Genomic DNA, 23,766 nt, shown 5'->3' on the forward strand with positions numbered 1-23,766 from the left:
TCTGGGCATGGAGCCTGCTTGGGATTCTCTCTCTCCCTCTCTCTCTGCCCCTCCCCTGCTCATGCGCGCGCTCTCTCTCTCTCTCTCTCTCAAAATAAATAAATAAAAACATTTAAAAAATAACTACATGCAAAAATATGAGAATTAATAGGCCAGAGTGCTTCAAGATAGTGTTCTTTGCTTTAGATATTTTTTCCTTAGTTCTTTTCTTCCTTTCTTCCTTTCTTTCTTTCTTCCTTTCTTTCTTTCTTTCTATCTTCTTCCTTTTTTTAAAATGTTTATTTTGGAGAGAGAGAGATAGAGTGTGAGTGGGGGAGGGTCAGAGAGAGGAAGACACAGGATCTGAAGCAGGCTCCAGGCTCTGAGCTGTCAGCACAGAGCCAACGTGGGGCTCAAACCCACAAACCGTGAAATCATGACCTAAGCCTAAGTCGGACACTTAACCAACTGAGCCACCCAGGCACCCCTTCCTTAGTTATTTTCTGTGGCTGTTTTTTTGTTGGAGAAAGGATCTTCCTCAGCAATTCTTTTCACCATCTAAAGAATACTTTCAGTTTTTCACAGTTCGCAATTATGAAACCATTTTTTTAATTTCAAATAATTGGGTTATCCAAAAAAGGCAACAAGTTGTATTTATGAATAATCCATCTTTCTATAAATACCATTAACTACTAAGAAAGTTTTTTTTTAAGTCTTTCTTACTGTGCTAGCTTTCAGCTCTGTGATCACTCATCCCTCAATTAAAAGATTTAATTCCCTGACCTGTTCGAACGCAGTGTTTTCTAAAGCAAAATGCACACATGCACGGGCCACAACCTATCCGGCCACTAGTACCATAAAGGAGAGATGCAAGAGTTAATGGTAACTTATTCATAGCTCAACTACTTCTGCCTTTTCTAGCAACAGCACAATCAACTACTATTCCGGCCCTGCAGCCCCTTGTTTTAATGTAAAGGCATTTTATTCAGTAGCTTGAAAATAATGAATCTATGAAGTAATGCTCCATGTAAGAGTAATTTGTTTTAGAATGTGTTGATTATTATGATTAATGGTGGGGCCCCGGCATTTTGTAGACTAATGTTAATACAGTAACATTTGGGTAGCACCTTTGGTGATTTTTCAAGGTGGTGCGCTTGTTTGTTAATGCATCCCGTGTCCAGCCATTGCATTATGCCAGCATTGGTGACAGTGCCACTTTGTCAGTCTGGAAAGACCGTCTCCGACTCAATAAGGAAACACTTTATCAAAGGGAATAAAAAATGGAAATGAGCTACTACCTGTGGACTAAGATTAAATTAGCTTTGAGAATTTAGAAGCAGCAGCTACTCCTGCTTTTCCTTCTCGTGCAGCATTTGTGAGCCTTTACAACTCAAGCTATGTTAGTTCAACAAATATTTGGTACCTACTATGTGTAAATCATTAAGTACTTATTCTGATTCTTTTAAGATATACAAAGATGAATGCACTGACATCTGTGCCTTCAGAAAACCCAGGAAAAGAGATGGCTTGTGTACAGAATTATCTGTAATGGAAGGAAGCAGTGGTATGTGCTATTGGAGAGGTAGAGATGAAATGTGCCAACATTTCAGAGGAGGGGGAAATTGTCGTTGTAACTGAAGAATCAGGAGGGTGTTCATGAAGGAAATGGAAGTAGAGCAGAACCTTGAGGAGTGCTTAGGATATGAACATATGGAACCAGGTTGAAGTAGTTCCAGAAAGAACTACACAAGCCAGCAACAGGAGGGAGAAATTCTGGGATATGTATTGCAAAAGGGAGTCTGGCAAGAATTTCAGGATCCCTGAAAGGGGAATAGTGGGTAGAAACATGTTGGATCACACTACAGTGAGACTAAAGATTTTGGGCTTTACTCTAATGGGCGTGAGGAAGAGCGTAAGATTTTGTAAGATTTTGTAAGTATACCTGTTCGTAATGGTACAATCAAAACAATTCATCTGGAGGCAATGCATACATTGGATTAAAGAGGGCAGTAACCTAGACTTCAGAGAATGGCTGAAAATGGTGGGTCCTTGAGAATGCATTAAGAGGAACTGCCACCATGGCCATAGGAATGCTTATGGGATAATGGATAGAAGTGTCGGGAATGCAGTATGGAGTAAGTATTGACAGCTCATTGAACATAAGGAAAAGGGAGATTGAAAGGAGTCAAAGACTTTGATGTAGAAAGAGAGAAAGAAAGAAAGAAAGAAAGAAAGAAAGAAAGAAAGAAAGAAAGAAAGGGAGGGAGGGAGGGAGGGAGGGAAGGAGGGAGGAAGGAAGGAAGGAAGGAAGGAAGGAAGGAAGGAAGGAAGGAAGGAAAGAAGGAAGAAAGGGACCTGGGTGACTCGGTTAAGCAGCCGACTTTGGCTCAGGTATGATCTCATGGTTCTTGGGTTTGACCTGCACTGGGCTCTGTGCTGACAGCTCCGGGCCTGGAGCCTGCTTCAGATTCTGTGTCTCCCTCTCTCTATCTCTGCCCCTCCTCCGTTCATGCTCTATCTCTCTCTCAAAAGTAAATAAACATTAAAATTTTTTTAAAAAATTAAAAAAAGGAAGGAAGAAAGAAAGAAAGAAAAGAAAAGAATGGTTTTGGTTGATAAGACAGAGTCCTGTTTGAGCCACCTTGAATTAGAAGGGCCTGCCAGAGTCAAAGGCTAAGACAATCCCAAGATAATTTGCAATGCACATCACAAATTAAGATTAAAAATAAAGCCAGGGCTAGACTTTTACTTACTTGGGAATAATATGAATAGGGATAATAGTTGAAATATCTTTGCTTTGAGAGAAGTTCACCAGCAGACAGGAGAAGAACGTTACACGGAAGAGAAGAGAGCCAAGAATAGATCCATGGAGAACACTCCCCACTGAGAAGGTAGAAGAAGGGAAGAAAATCTTCCCTTCTCCCCAGAAAAAAAAAAAAAAAATCCTCAGAAAGAGTAGTTCAGAGGCACCAGACAGGAAAGGGCCAGTGACCAGGGGTAGGGTAAGTAGGATCAGAAAGACTGGGCCAGTCTAACAGAAGTCATTTTTCTTGCACCCTGGAAATTTTGCCTTTAAAAGAAGGAAAGATCACTTAACTATAGATAAAATGTGTGTTTCCAGAACAGAGTTCTTTAAATATTTACTAAAGAGTTTCCTGATTTAAGCCGCATGTAAATCAGTGGCTGCCGCTCACTGCCCTGGGAAGAGCTCTCTCTCACAGACATATGGCTGTTCTTTCCAGGACACCTCCAGAAGCCTAGAGATACATTAGTGGTTTTGACATCTCTTTCCCCCCATAAGGATACACCGCAGAGCCATAGATCCACCAAACACTGCTTCTTTCTGCATCTGGCCCATCTGCCATGTAGACCAGGGGTTCCTGAGGCCAGTGAGTATCCTGGTCAGTGAAAATAATGTTCTGTTATCCACAGGTGTGCATTTTCTGAAGAGGTTATTTACCCTTCTCCTGATTCTTAAAAGAATCTCTTTCATTAAAAAGGTAAGGACTATAACTGATTATATGCTTTTGTACAATGATGGGAGTTCCTTGAGGACAAGATCCCGTGCTTATAAATTTTGGTAACTTCATGGTGCTCTTTTGATCTTGGCTGAATGAATGGCTAATTGTGCTGCATTAGATGGGCGAGCAGGAATGATAAAATACTCATTTTGGCTCTAAAGCCTCTTCCTTGACTTAGCAAATATACAAACCTAGGAAACATATTCTCTAATGATAATGCTATTATTAATATAACTTGTAGCTTAAAATGAGTGCTTCAAACACACACTATCTCATTTATTTCTTCAATACTAGTGTGGAGTAGGGATTGGCATCTTAATTTCATGAAAGAGGAAGCTAAGACTGAGAGAAGGCATGTGATTTGCCAAAGATCATACATCATGTGTTAGCTTATTTATCTCATGATACATTCACTTGGAAATAAAAATGCTTGTGAACATAATAGACGTGGCCTTGTTTGCTGGAATGCTTGTTGGTTGGCAATAGGTTGGTTTTGTTTTATATGAAGGAAAAATGTTTATTAACCTAAAATTTGATACTCATGTTAAATGCATTGGTTTCCAAATAGCTGTGCTATTGGATGACAGATACCACTACCGTATAGTGACTTCAACTTCTTGGCCTTATACTCGATAACATTCAATGAGAGTAATGAGGCCCAGGTTTGTGTCTTTGCAGGGTATATCAGACAGCAGTATAGTGTTAGGTTTAAGAGCAGACCTTTGAGTCTGACTTATATTTCCAAGTTCTACTGAATGGTAATACCTCCCACGTATTAAATACCATATATGTCTTAAGGTCTCTTTCAACTAAGAGAGGTACCTGCTAAATTTCCATCCAGATCTAGAGCTTCAAGCTCCCCTATTCTACTTCCACCTTTTCTTTGAGTTCCCTAGAGTACAGAAGGAAGAAAGGATGCCACAGCAGCCTGCCCTTGATGGCCCAAGTTCGTAGGCTAGCAGGGGAGCTGCGTTCTCTGCCCCTGGCTTCAGTCCCTGCACCACACGCACCCCTGGCCGCTGTTCTACAGCAGTGCACTTGATCTCCCACGGGCAGCCATCGTGTCTCCCACAGCGTGGGTTTTGAGAGTCCATATTTACATACAGGCTGAACCTTACCTTCCTAAGCAAAGGAGAGTGATCTAAACCTTCACACAAAAGTGGAGGGGTGGCGGCAGTGCTCGGGATTTCTCAGACGAAAAACTGATACCTAAAACTGAGCCCTGAAACGTGAAGGACTTACAAACTAAGTAGGCAGTTCTCTGAAGTTGGAATTCAAACACCGCAGGAGGGATGAGGTCGTTGTGACTCGGAAGCTTGGCAGAAGCACACCAGTCTTAGGTGAATGTGTGTGCATCCGTTAACTGAGTAAAGGGGACTGTTAATGCTCCATGCGAACTGAAACACAATTTTCTAAATGTGTTTGCTCAGTATCACTTTACATGCTGTTTTAGTGATTTTTGACTTTTTTTTTTTTTTTTTTTTTTTTTAAGATCGTGAAGAAGGAAGCTACTTGATTGTCCGAGTAGGCAGTTCGGCTTTTAGATGCCTGCAGTGACAAAGCGGGAGAACACAAGGAAGGAGGAAATTCTGTCCCCAGTGTGTGCTTGTCACTGTGTGCTGTTTGTGGGGAGACAGGGCTGCTGGAATACTGGAGTGCCAAGGGGCAGAAATATTATCTAGAGCTGTCTGGGCACTGACACTCTCTCTTCCAGAGAGAATATGGTTCAAGAACCAGAGAAGCCTCATATTTAGAAATACTCATTTAAATAGAAGCATCAGTTTGTATAAGTTGAAATGGTAATATCAACCTGAGTACAAAAGGACAGTATTGTAGAAGGCTCCTCTGCCCCAAGATTGTCACTGGGTGCAGCCGCCTCATAGAAGCCAATGTACAAAGGGAAAGTGCATAAGGATGTGCTGACCCTGCTTTTTCTCTGGGTTACCACTTCCTGTGGGCTCTGCAGCCTGGGCTGAATAAACTGGGGCCCGTGGCAGGTGTGTGTCTGATCTTTTCCTGCCGGTTGACAACCCAGTTGCATGGTACATTAATTTTATAAATTGTAGTAAGTAAATGGGTAAAGCGTTATTTTCAAATACCTGACTTCACTAGTTCATCTTAAACCTTGTACATATCTTTTGGTTTTCATTAGTTTTTTTCTGGACCTGTGTAGTTTAGTGTAAGCTAGAGTAAACTGTTTCAAAATCATGACCAAAATATATATGGTGAAGATATGAAAAATTGATAAATCAGCCTCATCAAACATGGTCTATAATACCTCGTTATATATGCATCTGTATACACTCTTGTACACAGTGGGGACCAGGAAATACCTTGTTCCTAGAAAATCCTCAGAATTTAGCAATATTATTTATTCATTTGACTATGAATTGCCTTTTTAAAAATAGCATCTTCCAGCATATCCTTTAAGGGGGTTTTGTTATGAGATATTAATACTGTGTACATTTAAAAACCTGGTTTGCTTTATAGCTTTGCCAAGAAATAATTATTACTTATTTTACCTTTCACTCCATTTCTCAGAGATAATTAATGATTAATACACAAACTACTGTTTTTCAGGTTTGAACTCTCCCATCATGGCTTTCCTTGGACTCTTGTCTTTGCTGGTTCTGCAAAGTTTGGCTTTAGGGGCCACTTTCCCTGATGAAACCATTGCCGAGTTGTCAGTGAAAATGTATAACCATCTTCGAGCCACTGGGGAGGATGAAAATATTCTTTTCTCTCCATTGAGTGTTACCTTCGCTATGGGAATGATGGAACTTGGGGCCCAAGGATCTACCCTGAAAGAAATCCGTCATTCGATGGGATATGACAGCCTGAAAGATGGTGAGTGTGCTTAGGTTTACATTTTCAAGGTGGTTTGACTTTAACTGTCAACTCAGTTATGCTGTCTTATGCTACAGGCTGCAGTATTTACATGATGTGAGAAAGTGATGTCACTGAGACGGTATGGCTAGGAGAACCATTAGGAAACCCAAGAAAAGTATTAATTCCTGGCTCCACCTTTAGCTGAGTTAATCTAAGGAAATTGTATATTTTATTAGTATTATTTCAATAAGCCTCATTGTGATAAATAAAAGCACACGATTCTTAATGAGTTTCCAGTCCAGAGGGAGAGACGTGTATTAATCAATTATCACCTGAATAAGTGAAAATTTATAACTATGAGAACTGCTATAAAGAAAAGCAACATCATTCTCTAAGAATATCAGAAATTTTTGCTTAAAACCAATTGCGTCTTCATTTTTAAAGGAGCATCGAGAATTCCTTGAAATGTTTTATTGTTATGAAAATGTTATGTATTGGGGAAAGTTTTTAGCCAAAAGCTGTTTTGAAATCACTTTGACAGGATGTATGATTTTTATTTTAATGTTTTTAATATGCATGAGAACTGACTCATTAAAAAGTTGAGAACTCAATAATTTCGAATAGATTTTTCTCGTTATTAGGTAAAAAAAAGTCTAGTGAAAGTAAAGTTTCAAGGACTATTTTAATTTTTAAACTAGGTAATTAAACTTAATCCTTTTTCCTGATAATTATAAAACGAAGACCAATGTAATGAAAATAAACCTAAGTACCCTGAAAGGAAATAACCCCCAAAAATCTATAGATTCTACCAAGGTATCAATGAAAGTGAAAACTCATGCCAGTTGATAATACTAAAAGTTAATTTGAAAATCCGGAAGTAGAACAAATACCGGAGCCTCCTAATCATGTCTGTGTAGGGAACAAGTTAGTGCTCTTCCCTTGGGCTCCGAGTTCCATCAATCTCCCTTGCTGTGTTTCAGTGCTTCTCCACTCCCCGTGATCGTTCACTGTGTTTGTTCCACTAATAAACTTATCCTTTGTCATTTTTCAGGTGACGAATTTTCCTTCTTGAAGGATTTTTCTAACATGGTAACTGCTAAAGAGAGCCAGTATGTGATGAAAATTGCCAATTCCCTCTTTGTGCAAAATGGATTTCATGTCAATGAGGAATTTTTGCAAATGCTGAAAAAGTATTTTCATGCAGAAGTAAATCATGTGGACTTCAGTCAAAATATAGCTGTGGCCAACCATATCAATAAGTGGGTGGAGAATAACACAAATAGTATGTCATTTGGTTCCTTTCTTTCTCTAATAGTTTAGTTTTAACTCTTTTTCTTCTGAAATTACTTGCCCCCTCACGCCATTTGAATTTTTGAAAGATAGCATTTAGTTGAGCATCTGATAATTATTTTGTATAGATTATAGTCTTTTTAGAAGCATTACATATGAATAAGCGTTTATGAAAGAACTTAAATCTTTTGGCATGTAAAGAATTTTGGCACTATTGATATATCAGTCTGAAATCTGTGTTCTCCAATAACGGGTTTCCTCTGTATGATAATCTTAACCACTGTGTGGAACTTTGTTTGAGCTAACTTATTTAATAAGTTAGATAGCAGTTAGGATGACAGTTGGTGGCCCTCTTAACAATATATTTAAAATAGAAGATAAGAGAGAGCTAAAAATCAGGGTTTGGCTTTTAAATGACAGAACTATAGGATTTCTTTTTAAAAGAGCAGCCCATTTTAAACCCAAATAAATGGAGAAGTAGAAAGCGCTAAGTTTATTTTAATATCTGTTTCTAATCTTAGAGCATCTGGCTGGCTCAGCTGGTAGAGCATGTGACTCTTGATCTTGGGGTTGTGAGTTTGAGCCCCACGTTGGGTGTACAGATTACTTGAAAAATAATCTTCAAAATAATAACATAATATTTCTAATCTATACTTTATTTTTTTTTTCAATTTTTTTTTCAGCGTTTATTTATTTATTTTTTTTGGGACAGAGAGAGACAGAGCATGAACGGGGGAGGGGCAGAGAGAGAGGGAGACACAGAATCGGAAACAGGCTCCAGGTTCTGAGCCATCAGCCCAGAGCCCGACGCGGGGCTCGAACTCACGGACCGCGAGATCGTGACCTGGCTGAAGTCGGACGCTTAACCGACTGCACCACCCAGGCGCCCCGCTAATCTATACTTTAAAAATCTATTTAAGCTTTCCAAATGTTTCATATTTTATCATTTTATTTTCTAATTTTACCACCAACATAATTGAAATTAGAATTTAAAAAAATGAGACCAAACTGAAAAGAGATTACAGATGTTCATTAGGTTAATTCCTATTGTCAAACCCCCCCAAATAATATCAATCTAATAAATTTTATGTGGGAACAACAAAAACCCTGACCATGTGCCATATGTGCTATTATGCCCAAAATTCTGAGGCACCTTTGTAAGGACCTAAAGAAGTTCTATGATTAATAAAATGAGAGAATATAAATTTTGGTCCTATCTTTTTCAACTATGACATTAAAATGTAGGATAAAAGAAACTTATGTTTGTATTTTAACATTCAAAGAATAAGTCAAGAATAATAATACATTTGGAATAGATTGGATTATTAAAAGCTATTTCCAAACTCTTTTTAAACATTTTCAGCTATCAACAAAAACCCAATGTTTTTGCAAATAGATTTCTAAAGGAACATTTCAAATGATAGAAATGATAGGTTTTCACTCATCTGTTTTCACCTAGTTGAATACAGTTGTTATATTTGGTAGAAAGATATCCAGTGTTTATGGGGGGAAATTTTGAATTGGATGACATTTTAATCGTGTATGTTCTTTAAGAATGAACTCTGAAATGATCATTGAGTGCTTACTCTATGTTAAGAGTTTTACATGCATCACTGCAACTAGAAAGTGGTAAAACCTGAGATTCTGTTGTATGTGGTTCCGTAGTTTCTTCAAGTGTCAGGATCCTACCAGTTTTATTTTAGGTGGTGTGAATGTTTTAGATCCCTTAATCTGTAACTGTGTGTGTGTGTGTGTGTGTGTGTGTGTGTGTGTGTGTGTTGTGTGTGCGCGCGCACACACGCGCACTCGCCTGCTTGCTTAACATTTTTCCTTTGAAAGCAAGATACTTCCTTCTTTTTTTAATGTTTATTTATTTATTTTGAGAAAGAGAGAGAGAGAGAGCAGGGGAGGGGCAGAGAGAGACAGAAAGAGTCCCAGGCTCTGCTGGCAGTGCAGATTCTGATGAAGGGCTCAAACTCATGAACCATGAGATCATCACCTGAGCGGAAATCAAGAGTCAGATGCTTAACTGACTGAGCCACCCACGCATCCCAAATGCAAGATACTTGCAATTTTTATTATAAATTTGGTAATGGTATACAGTTTTTCTGGATTACTCTATCAGACGGTAGTTTGGTAATCTTTTGGTCTCCTTTCACCTTCAGATTTAATATGAATTTTCATCTCTCCACTTTTTCCTGCACAGATCTCTTGAAAGATTTGGTATCCCCAAGGGATTTTGATGCTGGCACTCATTTGACACTCATCAATGCTGTCTATTTCAAGGGGAACTGGAAGTCACAATTTAGACCTGAAAATACTAGAACCTTTTCCTTCACTAAAGATGATGAAAGTGAAGTCCAAATTCCAATGATGTATCAACAAGGAGAATTTTATTATGGTAAGATCTTTTGGCTTTTATTTTTCTTGTCTTGCTGTATATTAACAGCTTTTTAAGAAAGAACATGAAATATTTATTACACAAATGTCAATCTTATTTGGACTACAATTCAATTTCCTTGGCTCCATTTTCAAAGGCCTCTCTAATTAGATCCTGAGTGAATATTATATGCACTGACAGTTTTCCAATATGTTTCTTTAACTTATAAAGTTGATTACACCCACAGAGTGGCTTTATTCATCTGCAAACACCTGACCTGTGTAAGAACATTCTGAGTTACTCCAAAAAGCCATTGGCTTTGGGGTGGTTGTCAGTGACTCATATGTTCCACTCTGCTCTTGCTTTGGATTCCTCACCACTATTTGAATTATAAGCATTTCTTTAAAATTTTGCTTTCAGACTTGTGTATGACATAATTATTCATTTATAGTTTCATTTATTGTGAGTCTATGAAATGTGATACAACTCAATATCCTTGGCATTATTTTCAAAGATATTTCATTGGACCGGAGCACCTGGGTGGCTCAGTCAGTTGGGCATCTGACTTCGGCTCAGGTCATGATCTCATGGTTTATGAGTTTGAGCCCCACATTGGGCTCTGTGCTGATGGCTCAGAGCCTAGAGCCTGCTTAGGATTCTGTGTCTCCCTCTCTCTCTGCCCCTCCCCCGCTCATGCTCTCTGTCTCTGTCTCAAATAAATAAATGTTAAGAAAATAAGTTAGAAAAAAAAGATATTTCATTGGACTTTTCAGAAGGTTAGGATGTTAATCCTTCTTACACACTATATTGAACTGTAATAATTTGTTATCATAGCAGAAATGTAATTGTAAGCCAAGTACATATTGGAACTAATAGTTCATGCTATTTAAAAGTATGATGTAAAATTAAAAGACTATAATCATAGTTAATCAAATTAACAGTCAAAATAAGAACCAAACATTTAACCAAAGTGTTTAACGGGATGTCTAAAGGACCTAGATCAGTTATAGGAAAATATTTATAACAAAAGCATTACATTTTCTTTTTGAAAATGAGGGAAATTTTAAGGTGGTGGTGGGACTATTTGTTTTAAAGATTTCTTTATTTTTGTATGGAAGCCTGGTGAATTTAGCTGAGTTATTAGAACACAAAGCCAATTACCTAATTAACCTAATTACCTAGTTTGGAGGTCTTAAGCACTACAAATACACTAGATAACTACTGTAGAATGTAATCGATTTCATTTGGACTATGCTACTCTGGCCCCAAGACTTTTAGCTGTGGTGATAATACAGTCCCAGGTATTATGTGGTTAATTTTTCCCTTCTTAGAAATCAGGTGGATTTCATCTAACTTGGATCCTGGGCTTCATTTTTTTACCCAGGACTTATTGTTGTTTCTAAAAATATCCCTTAAGTATATATTCATTTGAAGTATCTCATTTAAAAATAAAAAGTAAGTCTAGAGAACATATTATGACAAATGTGATGAAATTCTGGGGATTCTAAAATAAAATAATTTCTTCAAGGCCAAAGAGTCACTTGAACTTCAGGGCCTATTTTTTTCTTTTTTTTAAACCCTCTTTTCCTCAGATGCCTGCGTTTCTTATATTCTATATACTATTTTGGAAGAAAGTTATTACAAATTAAAACTTTTATTTGAACTTTGATATGGGCCTTTAATCACCTTTCTTTTCCTTTTAGGAGAATTTAGTGATGGCTCCAATGAAGCTGGTGGTATCTACCAAGTCCTAGAAATACCATATGAGGGAGAGGAGATCAGTATGATGTTGGTGTTGTCCAGACAGGAAGTTCCACTGGCCACTCTGGAGCCATTGGTCAAAGCACAGCTGATTGAAGAATGGGCAAACTCTGTGAAGAAGCAGAAAGTGGAAGTGTACCTGCCCAGGTGAGAGGCTTCTGTGTGACCCCCTCTGATACATCTCAGAGGGAGAGAGAGCAATGGAGGTTCTGATTCAGAAAAAACCCTTGCCACTGCTTTTGAATTTTAAGTCTTAGCTACTCTCTTCAACACCCCTTCACTCTTCCCTCCTCTTCCCCTCCTCACCTGCGCTTCCTTCTCCTTTTTTTCTTTAAACTATTCTTTTGTATTCAGGAGGTCCTGCCCCCAGACACAAGCTCACTTAGTGATTCATTCAGTGCTGTTTACCAAGACCTAGTTGCAGATCCTGGTCAATATTCTTAGCTTCATTTTAGAAGATTTCTCAATAGATTGTCTCTGAATATCATTTGCATTGGCAGTCTTCTGTATTCCATTAATATTTAAAGTTGATTATAGCTGGAGAGAAAATAATCTCCGACACTGTTGGGAGAAGCGCAAGCACGTTACCGTGCTGGGTGCCAAGATGCAACCATAAATAAGCAAGAAGAGGCTTAAAATTCTCCCTGTGGCTTAAATAATAAAATCTATGCAGGGCCCCGATGTTCTTCTCAATGCTGCCTCTGGCCACACACCACAACAAACGTTTTGTGGCATGTACTATCCACGTGGTTGTCGTTAGGCTACAGATAACCTGCTCTTGACCTGCCTCTGGGTCTCCATGCATGTTTTTGCATTGGCCTAAAATGCCCTTCCCATGCCTCTTCGCCTGATATTGATGTGTATTTTTCCTTATATTTTTAAAGAACTTCTTCCTGATAATATGAGAAATTCAGGACAGTGTTAATGCTTCCCTTATTAAATTCCATGAATTAAGTGCAGCATCTCCAAATGCTTCAATTCTGTGAGGATGCAAAGTTATTTAGGGGTATTTTAACAGAATTCTAAATGAATGCTTAATAACTATCACAAATCCTAATTCAACCATATTCACTAGAAAATGTGGCCTCCAGGTCCTGTCCACTGAGAAATTGAACGTGGCAGAAGAAAATTAAATTTTCATTTTCTAAGAGATACTCTTCAATTATGGAATACTTTAGCTTGCTTGCTCATATTAATGCCTGATACTAAACTAGGCACAGTTAATTACCATGCATCCATTTCTCCAGAAGTTCTATGAACTCTTCCTCTGCATGGTTAATGCATAGAGAGAGAGGTTAAATCGCTAGATAAGATGAATGTGGTTTCCTTTTTTAAGAAATTGACGGTTTTCAAATACTTATATGTAGGTAATAATCAATGGGAAACGATCCATCAAATGTTCAATGAAGGTGATGATTTTTGTGCCCTCATTTTAGCAAACGTAAAAATTTTCTGGTAGCCATTTTCTAGGTTTACTCAAGTGTCTGTTTTAAATGGTTTGTATAGTTTTATTCACGTGGAGATGTTACTTTGAAAACACAACTTTGCATTTCTGTAATTTGACCACATTCTTGTCCTGCTTGACAGGTACTTTTATTTTCCATTATATTAGATTGTATACTTACAGGTTTTAAATGCTTTTCTTAAAGGCTATAAAGGTGTATGGGGTATTTTAAAGAGGAGAATGGGCAACTACTTTTGCATTTTTATTATTTTCCCCCCTTAACAATAAGTCCTACAGGAATCAAATGCTGAATTGAAATTGTGTTTTTATCGAAAATACAAAACCCTATTCAGGAGAGGGTAAAAATTTTCCACCTATATGATATAACCAAATCTAGTGAAATACCAAAAGATTTATGCACGGTCATACATTTCTAAGATTTAAATGAGATTACCAGATATTCTTGCAATTTATTCATGCTAGCAAAAATAGTTTGGCTAATATATATATATATATATATATATATATATATATATATATATATTAATATATGTAAGATACCTAATAAGCACTTGAGAATAATGCCTGGCACAGATGCTTATATTATAAGCATCATATAATTATTATCTATTATCACTATTATTATTTATTTTTCAGTGTACATTTTAACTCCTAGTATTCACCTTGTGTTAATCTATAGGTAGCTTTATATATACTTTTCTTTCAGTAGGATTTTTTAAAAACCTTGCTCTGATGAACATTACCTTCTTCATTATATAAGGTACAAAAGATTTTTCTAAAATGAAAATCAAATATCTTGGAATACTTGGAATGCAGATGTACCTGGCTGTCGTATCTTTCCACTCTTTTGTAGTCTCAGATTTGTCATTTTTTAAAAGTTTATTTATTTATTTTGAGAGAGAGAAAGGGAGAGAGAGAGAGTGCGTGCGTGAGTGGACGAGGGGTAAGGAGACAGGGAGAGAGAGAATCCCAAGCAGGCTGCACGCTGTCAGCACAGGGCCCAGCGTGGGGCTTGATCCCCCAAACTATGAGATCGGGACCTGAGTCAAAGCCAAGAGTCTGAGGCTCAACTGACTGAGCCATCCCGGCGCCCCTCAGATTTGTCATTTTTGATCAGAGTGCTTGAAATCAATGGACATGAAGTGGTTTTCTATTTTGTCAACAGAGACCATCCTGTTATTTTGAAATGATTGCCTTAGAAATACAGCACTTTAGTTTGATGTTTGTAGAAGAAAACTCATATATAACCCATCTGATTTTGTTCTTTAATGTGAGTGCTTTTTATAGGTTTTTCTACAGAAGTTTTCTTGATTAGTTTCTTAATGGCCTATAAATTTTCTAAATCTCGTTATATGTAACATATATTTATTCCTTTCCTAACACTAGCTCTACACAGCTGTCTCCAATGCTTCTGCCTCCTACATACCTCTTCAACTTACTCAGAAATTTGCAAATGCATGATTACGTTATTAAAATGCGCATGCCTTTTGGGTTTAAAAGAGCAATGATGTGGCTTTTTCTTTTTAAATTCAGTGGGTGAAATATAAAAATCTGTCTGTAGGTTGATTGTTTTTAAATAGCCATTGTTGGAATTCTAGTTATTAGTGGTAGGGGGCCTTGCGGTCAAACAGAATTTAGCTCATGTCCTCATTCTACCACCTACTAGCTGTGTGATTAGGGCTAAACTTCAGTTTGTTCTTCTGTAGAAAAGAGACAACAATGCATAATCTCATGGGATTCTGTGAGATTATCATTAGGATGATTAAATGAGATACCATAAATAACAGGATTTGCATAGTGTCTGGGAGCCCTCAGTGTATGGGAGATGACAATGATTATTTATATGAATATTGGTCTATATTAAGAAGAAAGGGATAGTAAATGGATAATAGCTATGTTTCAATAGCTTGATAAGGAAACAAAGATGAGAAATGGCTAAGTGGAAATTGTTTACATCCTGTCTTCAACTTGGAACACTCAATGCACCTAAACTTTTTCCACTTCACCCTGTGTGTATTGCCTTATGCCAGATACTACAGATATTAAAATAAAAAAGACGCTAGATACACTAGACTTGACTAATTTACAGTTAAAGCAGCATGGATTCAACAGCTATTTGATGAAATTACTCCACCACTACTGAAGTGCAAATATAAACACCTTAACGTCTATAATAATGTGAATGTTATACATAATGGCATTATCACAAGTGCTATCAACACTATCTGCCCTTTATTGCATGCCTCCTACGTGCCAGCACCATGCTAAGACTTCCAGAGACCTCATTCAGTCCCCTCAACAATACTATGATGCAGGAATTACTAAGGCCATTTCCTACACTGCAAAACCGAGGCTCAGAAATTAAGGAGCTTGCCCGAATTCAATCTGGCTGAATTACCATCCTCACCCGAAACAGCAAACCTCAGAAATGTGACACAAACCAGGTTGCTCTTAAGAAGTACAAAGAATCCTCTCCTGATCTCTTCCTTCACTTTCCTATTTTAGGTGGATCAGGACACACAGAGTACCGCCCGGATCCCTGCTCTGCCATTTGTTAGCTGGATGACCCTGGTCACATTATCTCATCTTTCTGCTCCTCAGTTTCTTCTTCTATTAGCTGAGGATGCTAATAATACCTGCCTCCAAGGGCTTTGGTGATATTTAAATTAATCTGTTATAATCTTGGAATAGTTCTTGGTAATAATCTTCATATAAGCGATCAATCAATCAATGAATAATAAAAGTAAAGCAGACACACAAAACATCTTAATCAGGCGATTGAATGTATTCTTTGAGACATTTCGTATTTCCCAACTCATCCCCCTTCTCTACTTTCACAACCAACACCTGCTCTTTGAAGGAAACAAAAGGAACAATGTTAAGTCCAAGTTAGAGTATAGGATACAGATAAAATTCAGTACTTGGTTTAATATGTTTGCTATACATTTATTTGTCTATTTGTCATATTTTCCCCATAAACATGAACCCGCTAAAACTATTTTCCCCTGATGATACCTCTTGATGTCTGAGTCTTGTTGACAGCAGTCATTCCCTTGTCACCAGACATCAGAAGTGATGCTAATGTAACGTTTGGTGACTGTCACAGACTTGGCTTTTTAAAGGACAAAAACTGACATTTATGATCTTTACTGATCAAGAGCCAACACCTTAGAAAAAAAAGAAACGTTTGGTTCTAACTAGTCGTTTTCACTTGTTCTAAAAAAGTAATAAAAACCTTTGCTTTCCAAGAACTGCATTCATGTGTTAATGCAGCCTTGTTTTATGCTAGAAAGATGGGTGACACATTTCATCGTTTGGGGAGAGACTCCACATTAGGACCAATCAAGCTTTCTATGGAAACCATTTTTTAAATTAATATTCTATTCATGACCACTGAACCCATTTTTATTTCAGTTTTAAGAGATGTTTTATTTCTTCTCGCAAATGTGACGCACTTCTACATATAAGAATTCATAAAGTCCATCAGGACAAAAAAATTAAGATTAAAATTCTTTTGCTTAAAAAAATCTCTAATATAATTTTAGAAGTGTATAGTTTTTAAAATGTAATATTTAGCTTACTTTCATTGATGAACGTCTTTCTGTGATGCTACCAGGAAAAACAGGCTTATGTCCTAGAGGTTAATATAACCATGAATATATATATTTTTAACACAATAGCTTTTATATTTCCTTTCTCTGAATGTATGGAGTTGAAATGCTAAATGTATCCATTGTACTGCGATTGGCTGTCTCCACACACAGGGAATTGAGCAGGACGCTAAAAAGAGAATCAAATGCCTTGGGCAAATGTTTGGTTAGCCATTGACAGCTTAAAAAAGTCAAATATATTACTAGGTCAAAGGATTTTGAAAGCTACTCATTTACAAGTTTTACATTCTTGATCTCAAAACATTTATTGCACCATATCTATTACCATCCTCATCAAATAGTTTTCCTACTTAATAATTTAATACTATCCTGATATATTATTCTTTTTGCCATCTCCTCTTTTTATAAGCACAGTCAAATACTAAAAGTATTTTGACTGAAGCACAGTCAATACTTGCAGTCAAAAGCCAGTTTTAGCATAATTTGCTGTTCAAATCAACATATCTAACATTTTGCTCTTGTGCCAGATTAACAGGATACTGTAACTAAATACTTTAAAAATGCTGTAACTAAATGCTTTTCCCGCTATGTGTTTGTTCTCCAGGTTCACAGTGGAACAGGAAATTGACTTAAAAGATGTTTTGAAGGCCCTTGGAATAACTGAGGTTTTCATCAAAAATGCAAATTTGACAGCTCTGTCTGGTAGGAAATAAACACCAATTTTTTTTTAAATGTCATTATTTCAGAAAAGCTTTGAAAAGTGATGATGTTGAACCCTCTATTTACTATGGAGTTCTGAAGTAAAATAAAGTTATCGTTTGCCAAATAAATGTAACGAATACATTTACCTTCGATACCCCAAACTATAAATCATGGTCATAACATTGTTTATATTATTCTGGTCCACGTCTTATCTTCAATAATGGATATTCTCCAGAAGACCTGTCTTATATATCTTTAAATTCCCCATCCTACCTGTCACAATGCCCTGTAGAGTAGATAATCAATAAACATGGTGATTTAGTATCTCAATATGTTCGGTTACAGTAAATTATATAGAAAAGAAAGAAGGAAGAAAGGACAAATCCATGCCTGCTGTAAGAACTAAACAAGAACTAAACACTTTAAAAAAATTGTTTTTAGTATTTATTTATTTATTTATTTATTTATTTATTTTGAGAGACAGAGCATGAATGGGGGAGGAACAGAGAGAGAGGGAGACGCAGAATCTGAAGCTGGCTGCAGGCTCTGAGCTGTCGGCACAGAGCCCGATGTGGGGCTCAAACCCACAAACCGTGAGAACGTGACCTGAGCTGAAGTCAGATGCTTAACCAGCTGAGCCACCCAGGCGCCCCAATGCTTTTTGAAAGAATACCTAGTGGGATGATGTAAAGATTATCTTTAGTCTTCAATAAGAAACCAGTGGTTTTGTAGTAGCTTCAAAATATACCTGGCATATGGGTAATTTATTTTAAATATCCCAAGGTGGGGGAAAACCCAGTTGAATTATTTGATTCAGATGCCCTAATTTGTTCAAGGTAAAAATCATTAACATATTAGCAACATTAAGTACTTAGAACATGTAAAATCCTTTTGGAAGTATTTTAAGCAGCTAACCCCAAGACACTTATCATTGAAATAAGGTACCTGTGAGTTTAAGACTTAGCTTGTATAACGTTGTTCTATCATTTCTGTGGAATATGGAAACTATCATAGATAGAGAGAGATAGAGAGATAGATAGATAGATAGATAGATAGATAGATAGAGGGACATAATCAAGATTAAAAAAAAAAAAAAACCTCAGTGTGTAAGTCCTCTTTATATGTAATCTATTGGACCCAATTCTCCAACCAGAGAGAGCTGAGGCAATAGAAGTTTCCTTAGCAGTTTATGTGTTCAGGAGAGAATTTAGTTTTCCTCTCCTGAAGTAGCATCCTATAGAAAATCAAGCCGACCAAATAAGAGCTTCTATGAGGAGTATGAGGATCCATGGATTGAATTCAATGAAGTGGATGCCTCTACCCCTGAAATTGCATATAAGTGTGTACACACACACGCACACACACACACACACACGCAGAAAAAGAGAGAGTGGAGATAGGTTCATAGATTTCAGGAAATTCTCAAAGAGTTTATAGTCAAAAAGGCCTTGCCTCCCAGATTTAGAATTGGACGGATTGTTTTCTAAGCAGCACTCAGCAATGAGATGATGTTGACGTATCTGATACCACAACTTCTACCCGATTAGAGAGCCTACATCTCAAAACACCAGTAGAGCTTTTCTAGCTGTCTACTATATAAATGTTCCTGTCCACATCGGAGAAATGTGAATTTTGCCCGAGTAAAGGTTTTCTTGGCTTACATTCACGCTCCTAGGGCTCTGAACTCTTCAGTGGGATTGTGAATGAGGTAGGACTGGGGGAGACTCACAAGCTAATGGACACTTTTGTGCTTGAGTCAGAAATATATCTGTGGCTCAAGCATAGTATCATTTAAACCTTCTTATGCTCCCTTCCTTAGGAATTGAGAGAATCTGTATAACACACTGGCCAAATTCCAGCTGGATAATTACATTCCGCTTTCCTACCGTGGCTCTATTTTCTGTTTTATTAGAGATTCCTCACTGTCTCACCCAAACATCGAGGCAGTTCCTTCACACACATAAGAGTATCTGCTCCTTCTCGGTCCTGAGGGAGTAGCACTGCAGTGGCAAATCAATTATTGTGGTCAGTGTAGCTTAAAATGTTGGCAAATCTGGGAGGTTTATGATGTAATATTTAATTGCCTTTAGTATGTACAGAGACAATAGAGAATAAATATGTATTATGAATGCAGATGGTTCAGAAATTTGAAATCACACTCGGATCTCTCGGAGTTCACATAGTTTCTATGTGAAGTCTCTGTTCATTTGACCAAACCTCAGTCAGAATTTAACAGAGGCTGCATTCCCACTACCTGGCACATGGCTGACACACAGTTGGCACACAGCAGATGTCCACTAAAGGATAAAACAATGGAGGGAAGGAGAGAAGAGGTTTCTTCAGGGCCACCTTACATATTACATTTCTCAGAACATTTAACTCCTTAAAACATCAGTAGGAAATCCAGGATTGGCCATCCTCAAACACTACCCAGTTTGAGTCTTCAGGATAACGTGATGAAAGGTCTAAAGTGAACTTCTCAAGCTTTCAGTGGGAACTCTTTATTCTTAACTCCTTAGTTTTGCCAGAACCTTGGTAGACTCAGCATGTCAACCCACCCCAACCAATATATCCTTTCTCTTTCTCTCCCTCTCCCTCTCTCTCATTCTCTTTCTCACACAATCCACATCCACATTAATTTATGAATCATTCTTTCAAAAACTATTTACTGACACAACTATAAACCTTGTCCCTCTGCTTTTACTGAATTTGATAGTGTTTATTCCCTGCTTTGTTCACTTGGGCGCCATATGCTCTGCCCTACATGGTTGGTGTCCTTTTCAGGTGTCCAGTTTTTTTCCTCTCCAAATGACATGAAAACCCTGATGATTAAAGTGTCTATGACAGGGCACCTGGGTGGCTCAGTTGGTTGAGCGTCTGACACTTGGTTTTGGCTCAGGTTATGATCTTGTGATTGGTGAAATGGAGCCCCATGTCAGGCTCCCTGCTGGGCATGGAGTCGGCTTGAGATTTTCTTTCCTTCTCCCTCTGCCCCTTCCCCACTATCGCGCATGTGCACATGCTCTCTCTCTCTCTCTCTCTCAAATTAATAAAAAATAAAAATAAAAATTAAAGTGTCTGTGACAGTAACCCCTGCACATACCCAGGAAAATTATTAACGTGTATTTGATTATTACTTCCTGCCTTAATGAATTTCATGGTGAGAATTTCATGGTATTTAAGATATACAACATTAATTACATTCAATGCCATGTCTATTCATTTAATTTAATAACTCTTTGTGAGGTAGATGGTGTGAGCACGGTACTATGTCATAAAAATGAAGCAATGATTAAGATATACCTACTCTGAAAACAGATGCAGACTTATGGGGAGAAAGACATAAAGAGTGGATTTAATAAAAGGAAGAGTGGTAGAAATGCTTTATTGGAGCACTGGTTCTCAGCCAGGACAATTCTGTCCCCCAGGGAACATTTGGCGATAACCGGAGACCTTGTGGATTGTTACACCTGGGGAGTGCTATTGGCATCTATCCAACAGATGGCCAGGGATGCATCTACATCCCAGTGATCTATGCTGCACAGGACAGACCCACAACAAAGAATAATCCAGTCCCAAATGTCAAGAAACCCCATAGCAGAGAAAGCATTGGGAAAGCAGAGAGGGAAAAGAAAGTCAGTGGGCAGACTGGGAGCATATTGGTTCAAAAGATGGAGGAGGATGGGGTGCCTGGGTGGCTCAGATGGTTGAGTGACCATCTCTTGATTTTTGGCTCAGGTCAAGGTGCTGGGGTCATGGGATCAAGCCCTGCATCAGGCTCTCTCTCCCTCGGCCCCTCTCTCCTGCTCTCACTCTTATGTGTGTGCATTCCCTCTAAAATAATAATTAAAAAAAAAAAATGGAGGAGGAGAATATAGGTATGTATTTCAGTTTTTAAATGCGTTGAACATTTTTTAATAATGTCTTAGAAGATGATAGCAATGGTTACCTCTGGAATACAGGACAGAGGCTCTTAGATGAAAAAGGAGATGTTGTTTCATGTACCACTGTATACCGTTTAGGATTTTGCCTTGTGTATGCACAACATCTTCAATTAAAATGCTATATTGAAAACTGGGAAAAACTTCTAAAAATAGCATTATTAGTAGAATTCGTAAGTTCAAAAGCACCCAGAAAACACTTCAGTACTATTGTGATACTACCAGTTCTTAAATTCTGCAATGAAATTGTATCTTTCTTTAAAGATAGCAAATATGATTTAGCAGTGGAAAAAAAAACAAAGACAAAAACAAAACAAAAACCCCTGCTCCACATTCTCTTGCTTCTGGAAAGATGTAGTGACTTGAGAGTCCTTTGCTAAGACCTCTTGAATCCACTCTTTCATTTTCTATTCCATGGCATCCACCTTTATTTCAGACTCTCATGACCACTGCCCCAGACTATTTCAATAGCCTCCTAAACGGTTTGCAATCTCTCTTCCCTCTAATCTGTCTTATCTACCACTGCCAGGATTAATCACCTTAAAGCCCGCTCTCAGATCATCTCAGCTCCTGTTCGGAGCCTTCCTTGTTCAGTCTGCAGTGCACTGTCCGCTGCTTGGCAGGGCATTCAGACCTCAGCTCCCTCCAACCTTAACTCCGACGGAGTCCTTACATACAGCTTTCACCAGCCAAACTGACCGCTGGCTCTGCACCTCACATCTCCCTAGGGCCCCATCATTGTAACGTCTCTCCCACCTGAAATAGATCTCGAACGGATCTTCAGCTTCGATATCGCCAACTTCATCAAGCCACGTGATTGCACCAACCAGAAGTAATTGCTCCTTCATAAATTCTACAGTATTCTGCACTTTTCCTTATGCTGCATAACATACCCGATCTCAGATTATCATTACTTATGCATTGGATATCCTCTGCTAGAATTTAAACCTCTCCAAATTGATCCTTGTGTGTGTTTAGGAAGCACGCAGTTCTGTGCTTTCTGGCTAGTACTCACTGAAAGAAGAAATGAATAAGATGAAATGCCGTGTATTTACTGTGCTTATTTTTTTTTTAATCTCAATTTGATGTCCATTGCTTTTGACGCTAAACTCCATTAACATAAAACACAGTAAAGACTCATACAATAAACATGGAATCTAGAGAGTGCTGAGAATCATTTTCTTCTCAGGCTCGATTTAAAATGCTCATCTAGTGGCAGTGAGGATCCTGTTATAGAGTAGGGCTATTTTTGTAATGGAAATGAATGACTGTCAGCATTTGGATTAATAGATAATCCTCTTGGAAGGTGGAAGGGGAAGGAGAAAGAGAGTACTAAATCCTTCAGCACAAAGTACGAGCTTTAATAAAGGAGCCAATAAAGTAAAGGAATTAAGAAGACACAGCAAAAGCCACATTCCGGTCAGACTGAAGTGCTGAGATTTATGCGGGACTGACTCTTACATCCTGCCCTTGTTTGTTCTTCTTCTCCTTGCACCTGTAAGCCAGAGGGCTGCAACTGTCTTCCGGTGCCCTACCTCCACTCTGCCTCCTACTTTTTTGCCTGAACTGTTGTAACAGCTAGCTAACTTGAACTTCTGCCCGTAGCTGTTTGCTCATCTGATTCACGCTTTACAGCTCCTGCCGCAGATTATCTCCTAAAATCAAAGCAGTAGTGCCCTGTTACTTCTGGATGAAGCCCAGTCTCTCCAGACTCGTGGTTCAAGCTCTTAAAATCAGGCGCATCCCCTGCCATGCCCCGCCTCCTCATTGCCCAGGATCCAATTGGACTTCAAGTCTTTGCCGAGGCTTGTCTCATTTGCGATATAATCCTCTGCTAGGGATGTCCTTGCCCCATTCTCTGGCTCTTTTCTGCTTACCTTCAAGAACCAGCCCAAATGGCACCGCCTCCAAGAAGCTTTCCCTGACGTCTCTCCCTTCCAAATGGTTCACTTTCCCTCATCTGGCCTGTCATCATGCAATGTGCTATCACAGGTTCTACCTTTTCCTTAGATTGTCTGTTCACATACCTGTCTCTGTCCTCGGAGCTCCTCAGAAGCAAGGACTGTGGCATAGATGACTTTCTGTCCTCAGAGCCCAGCATGGTGTGGAGAGCAGGACAGATGCTGGCTGGGTAGGAAGTGGTGATGGGCCCGCCTCACTCCAGGTGTAGAGGCTTCTCTCAAACGTCCGGCCCTCTTCACTCTCTGTGCTCTAGCCACACAGGCCTTCTTTTGGGTCCTTGAACACACCTGGCTCCTATCTGCCTCTGCACTAGCTTTTCCCTCGG

General features: G+C 38.4%; 1 protein-coding gene across 5 annotated transcripts in view; it reads left to right on the forward strand.

Annotated features, from left to right (window-relative positions):
• Window positions 1-23,766, forward strand: part of SERPINI1 (serpin family I member 1) — a 72,381-nt gene that overhangs the window by 40,161 nt on the left and 8,454 nt on the right. For 3 of the 5 annotated variants that reach the window (XM_086674667.1, XM_025914037.2, XM_025914033.2), the window contains 5 exons: window positions 6,081-6,347; window positions 7,381-7,611; window positions 9,826-10,020; window positions 11,703-11,907; window positions 17,441-17,538. In XM_086674667.1, the coding sequence (XP_086530793.1) occupies window positions 6,098-6,347; window positions 7,381-7,611; window positions 9,826-10,020; window positions 11,703-11,907; window positions 17,441-17,538 (979 nt within the window). In that variant the 5' untranslated portion in view covers window positions 6,081-6,097. Of the gene's footprint in view, window positions 1-3,411; window positions 3,480-4,992; window positions 5,099-6,080; window positions 6,348-7,380; window positions 7,612-9,825; window positions 10,021-11,702; window positions 11,908-17,440; window positions 17,539-23,766 lie in introns of all 5 variants that reach the window. The other 2 variants (XM_025914036.2, XM_025914035.2) reach the window with 2 other exon arrangements.

This window comes from Puma concolor, chromosome C2 (assembly GCF_028749965.1).
Source record: "Puma concolor isolate L17-30 chromosome C2, mPumCon1.1.hap2, whole genome shotgun sequence".
NCBI lineage: Eukaryota > Metazoa > Chordata > Mammalia > Carnivora > Felidae > Puma > Puma concolor.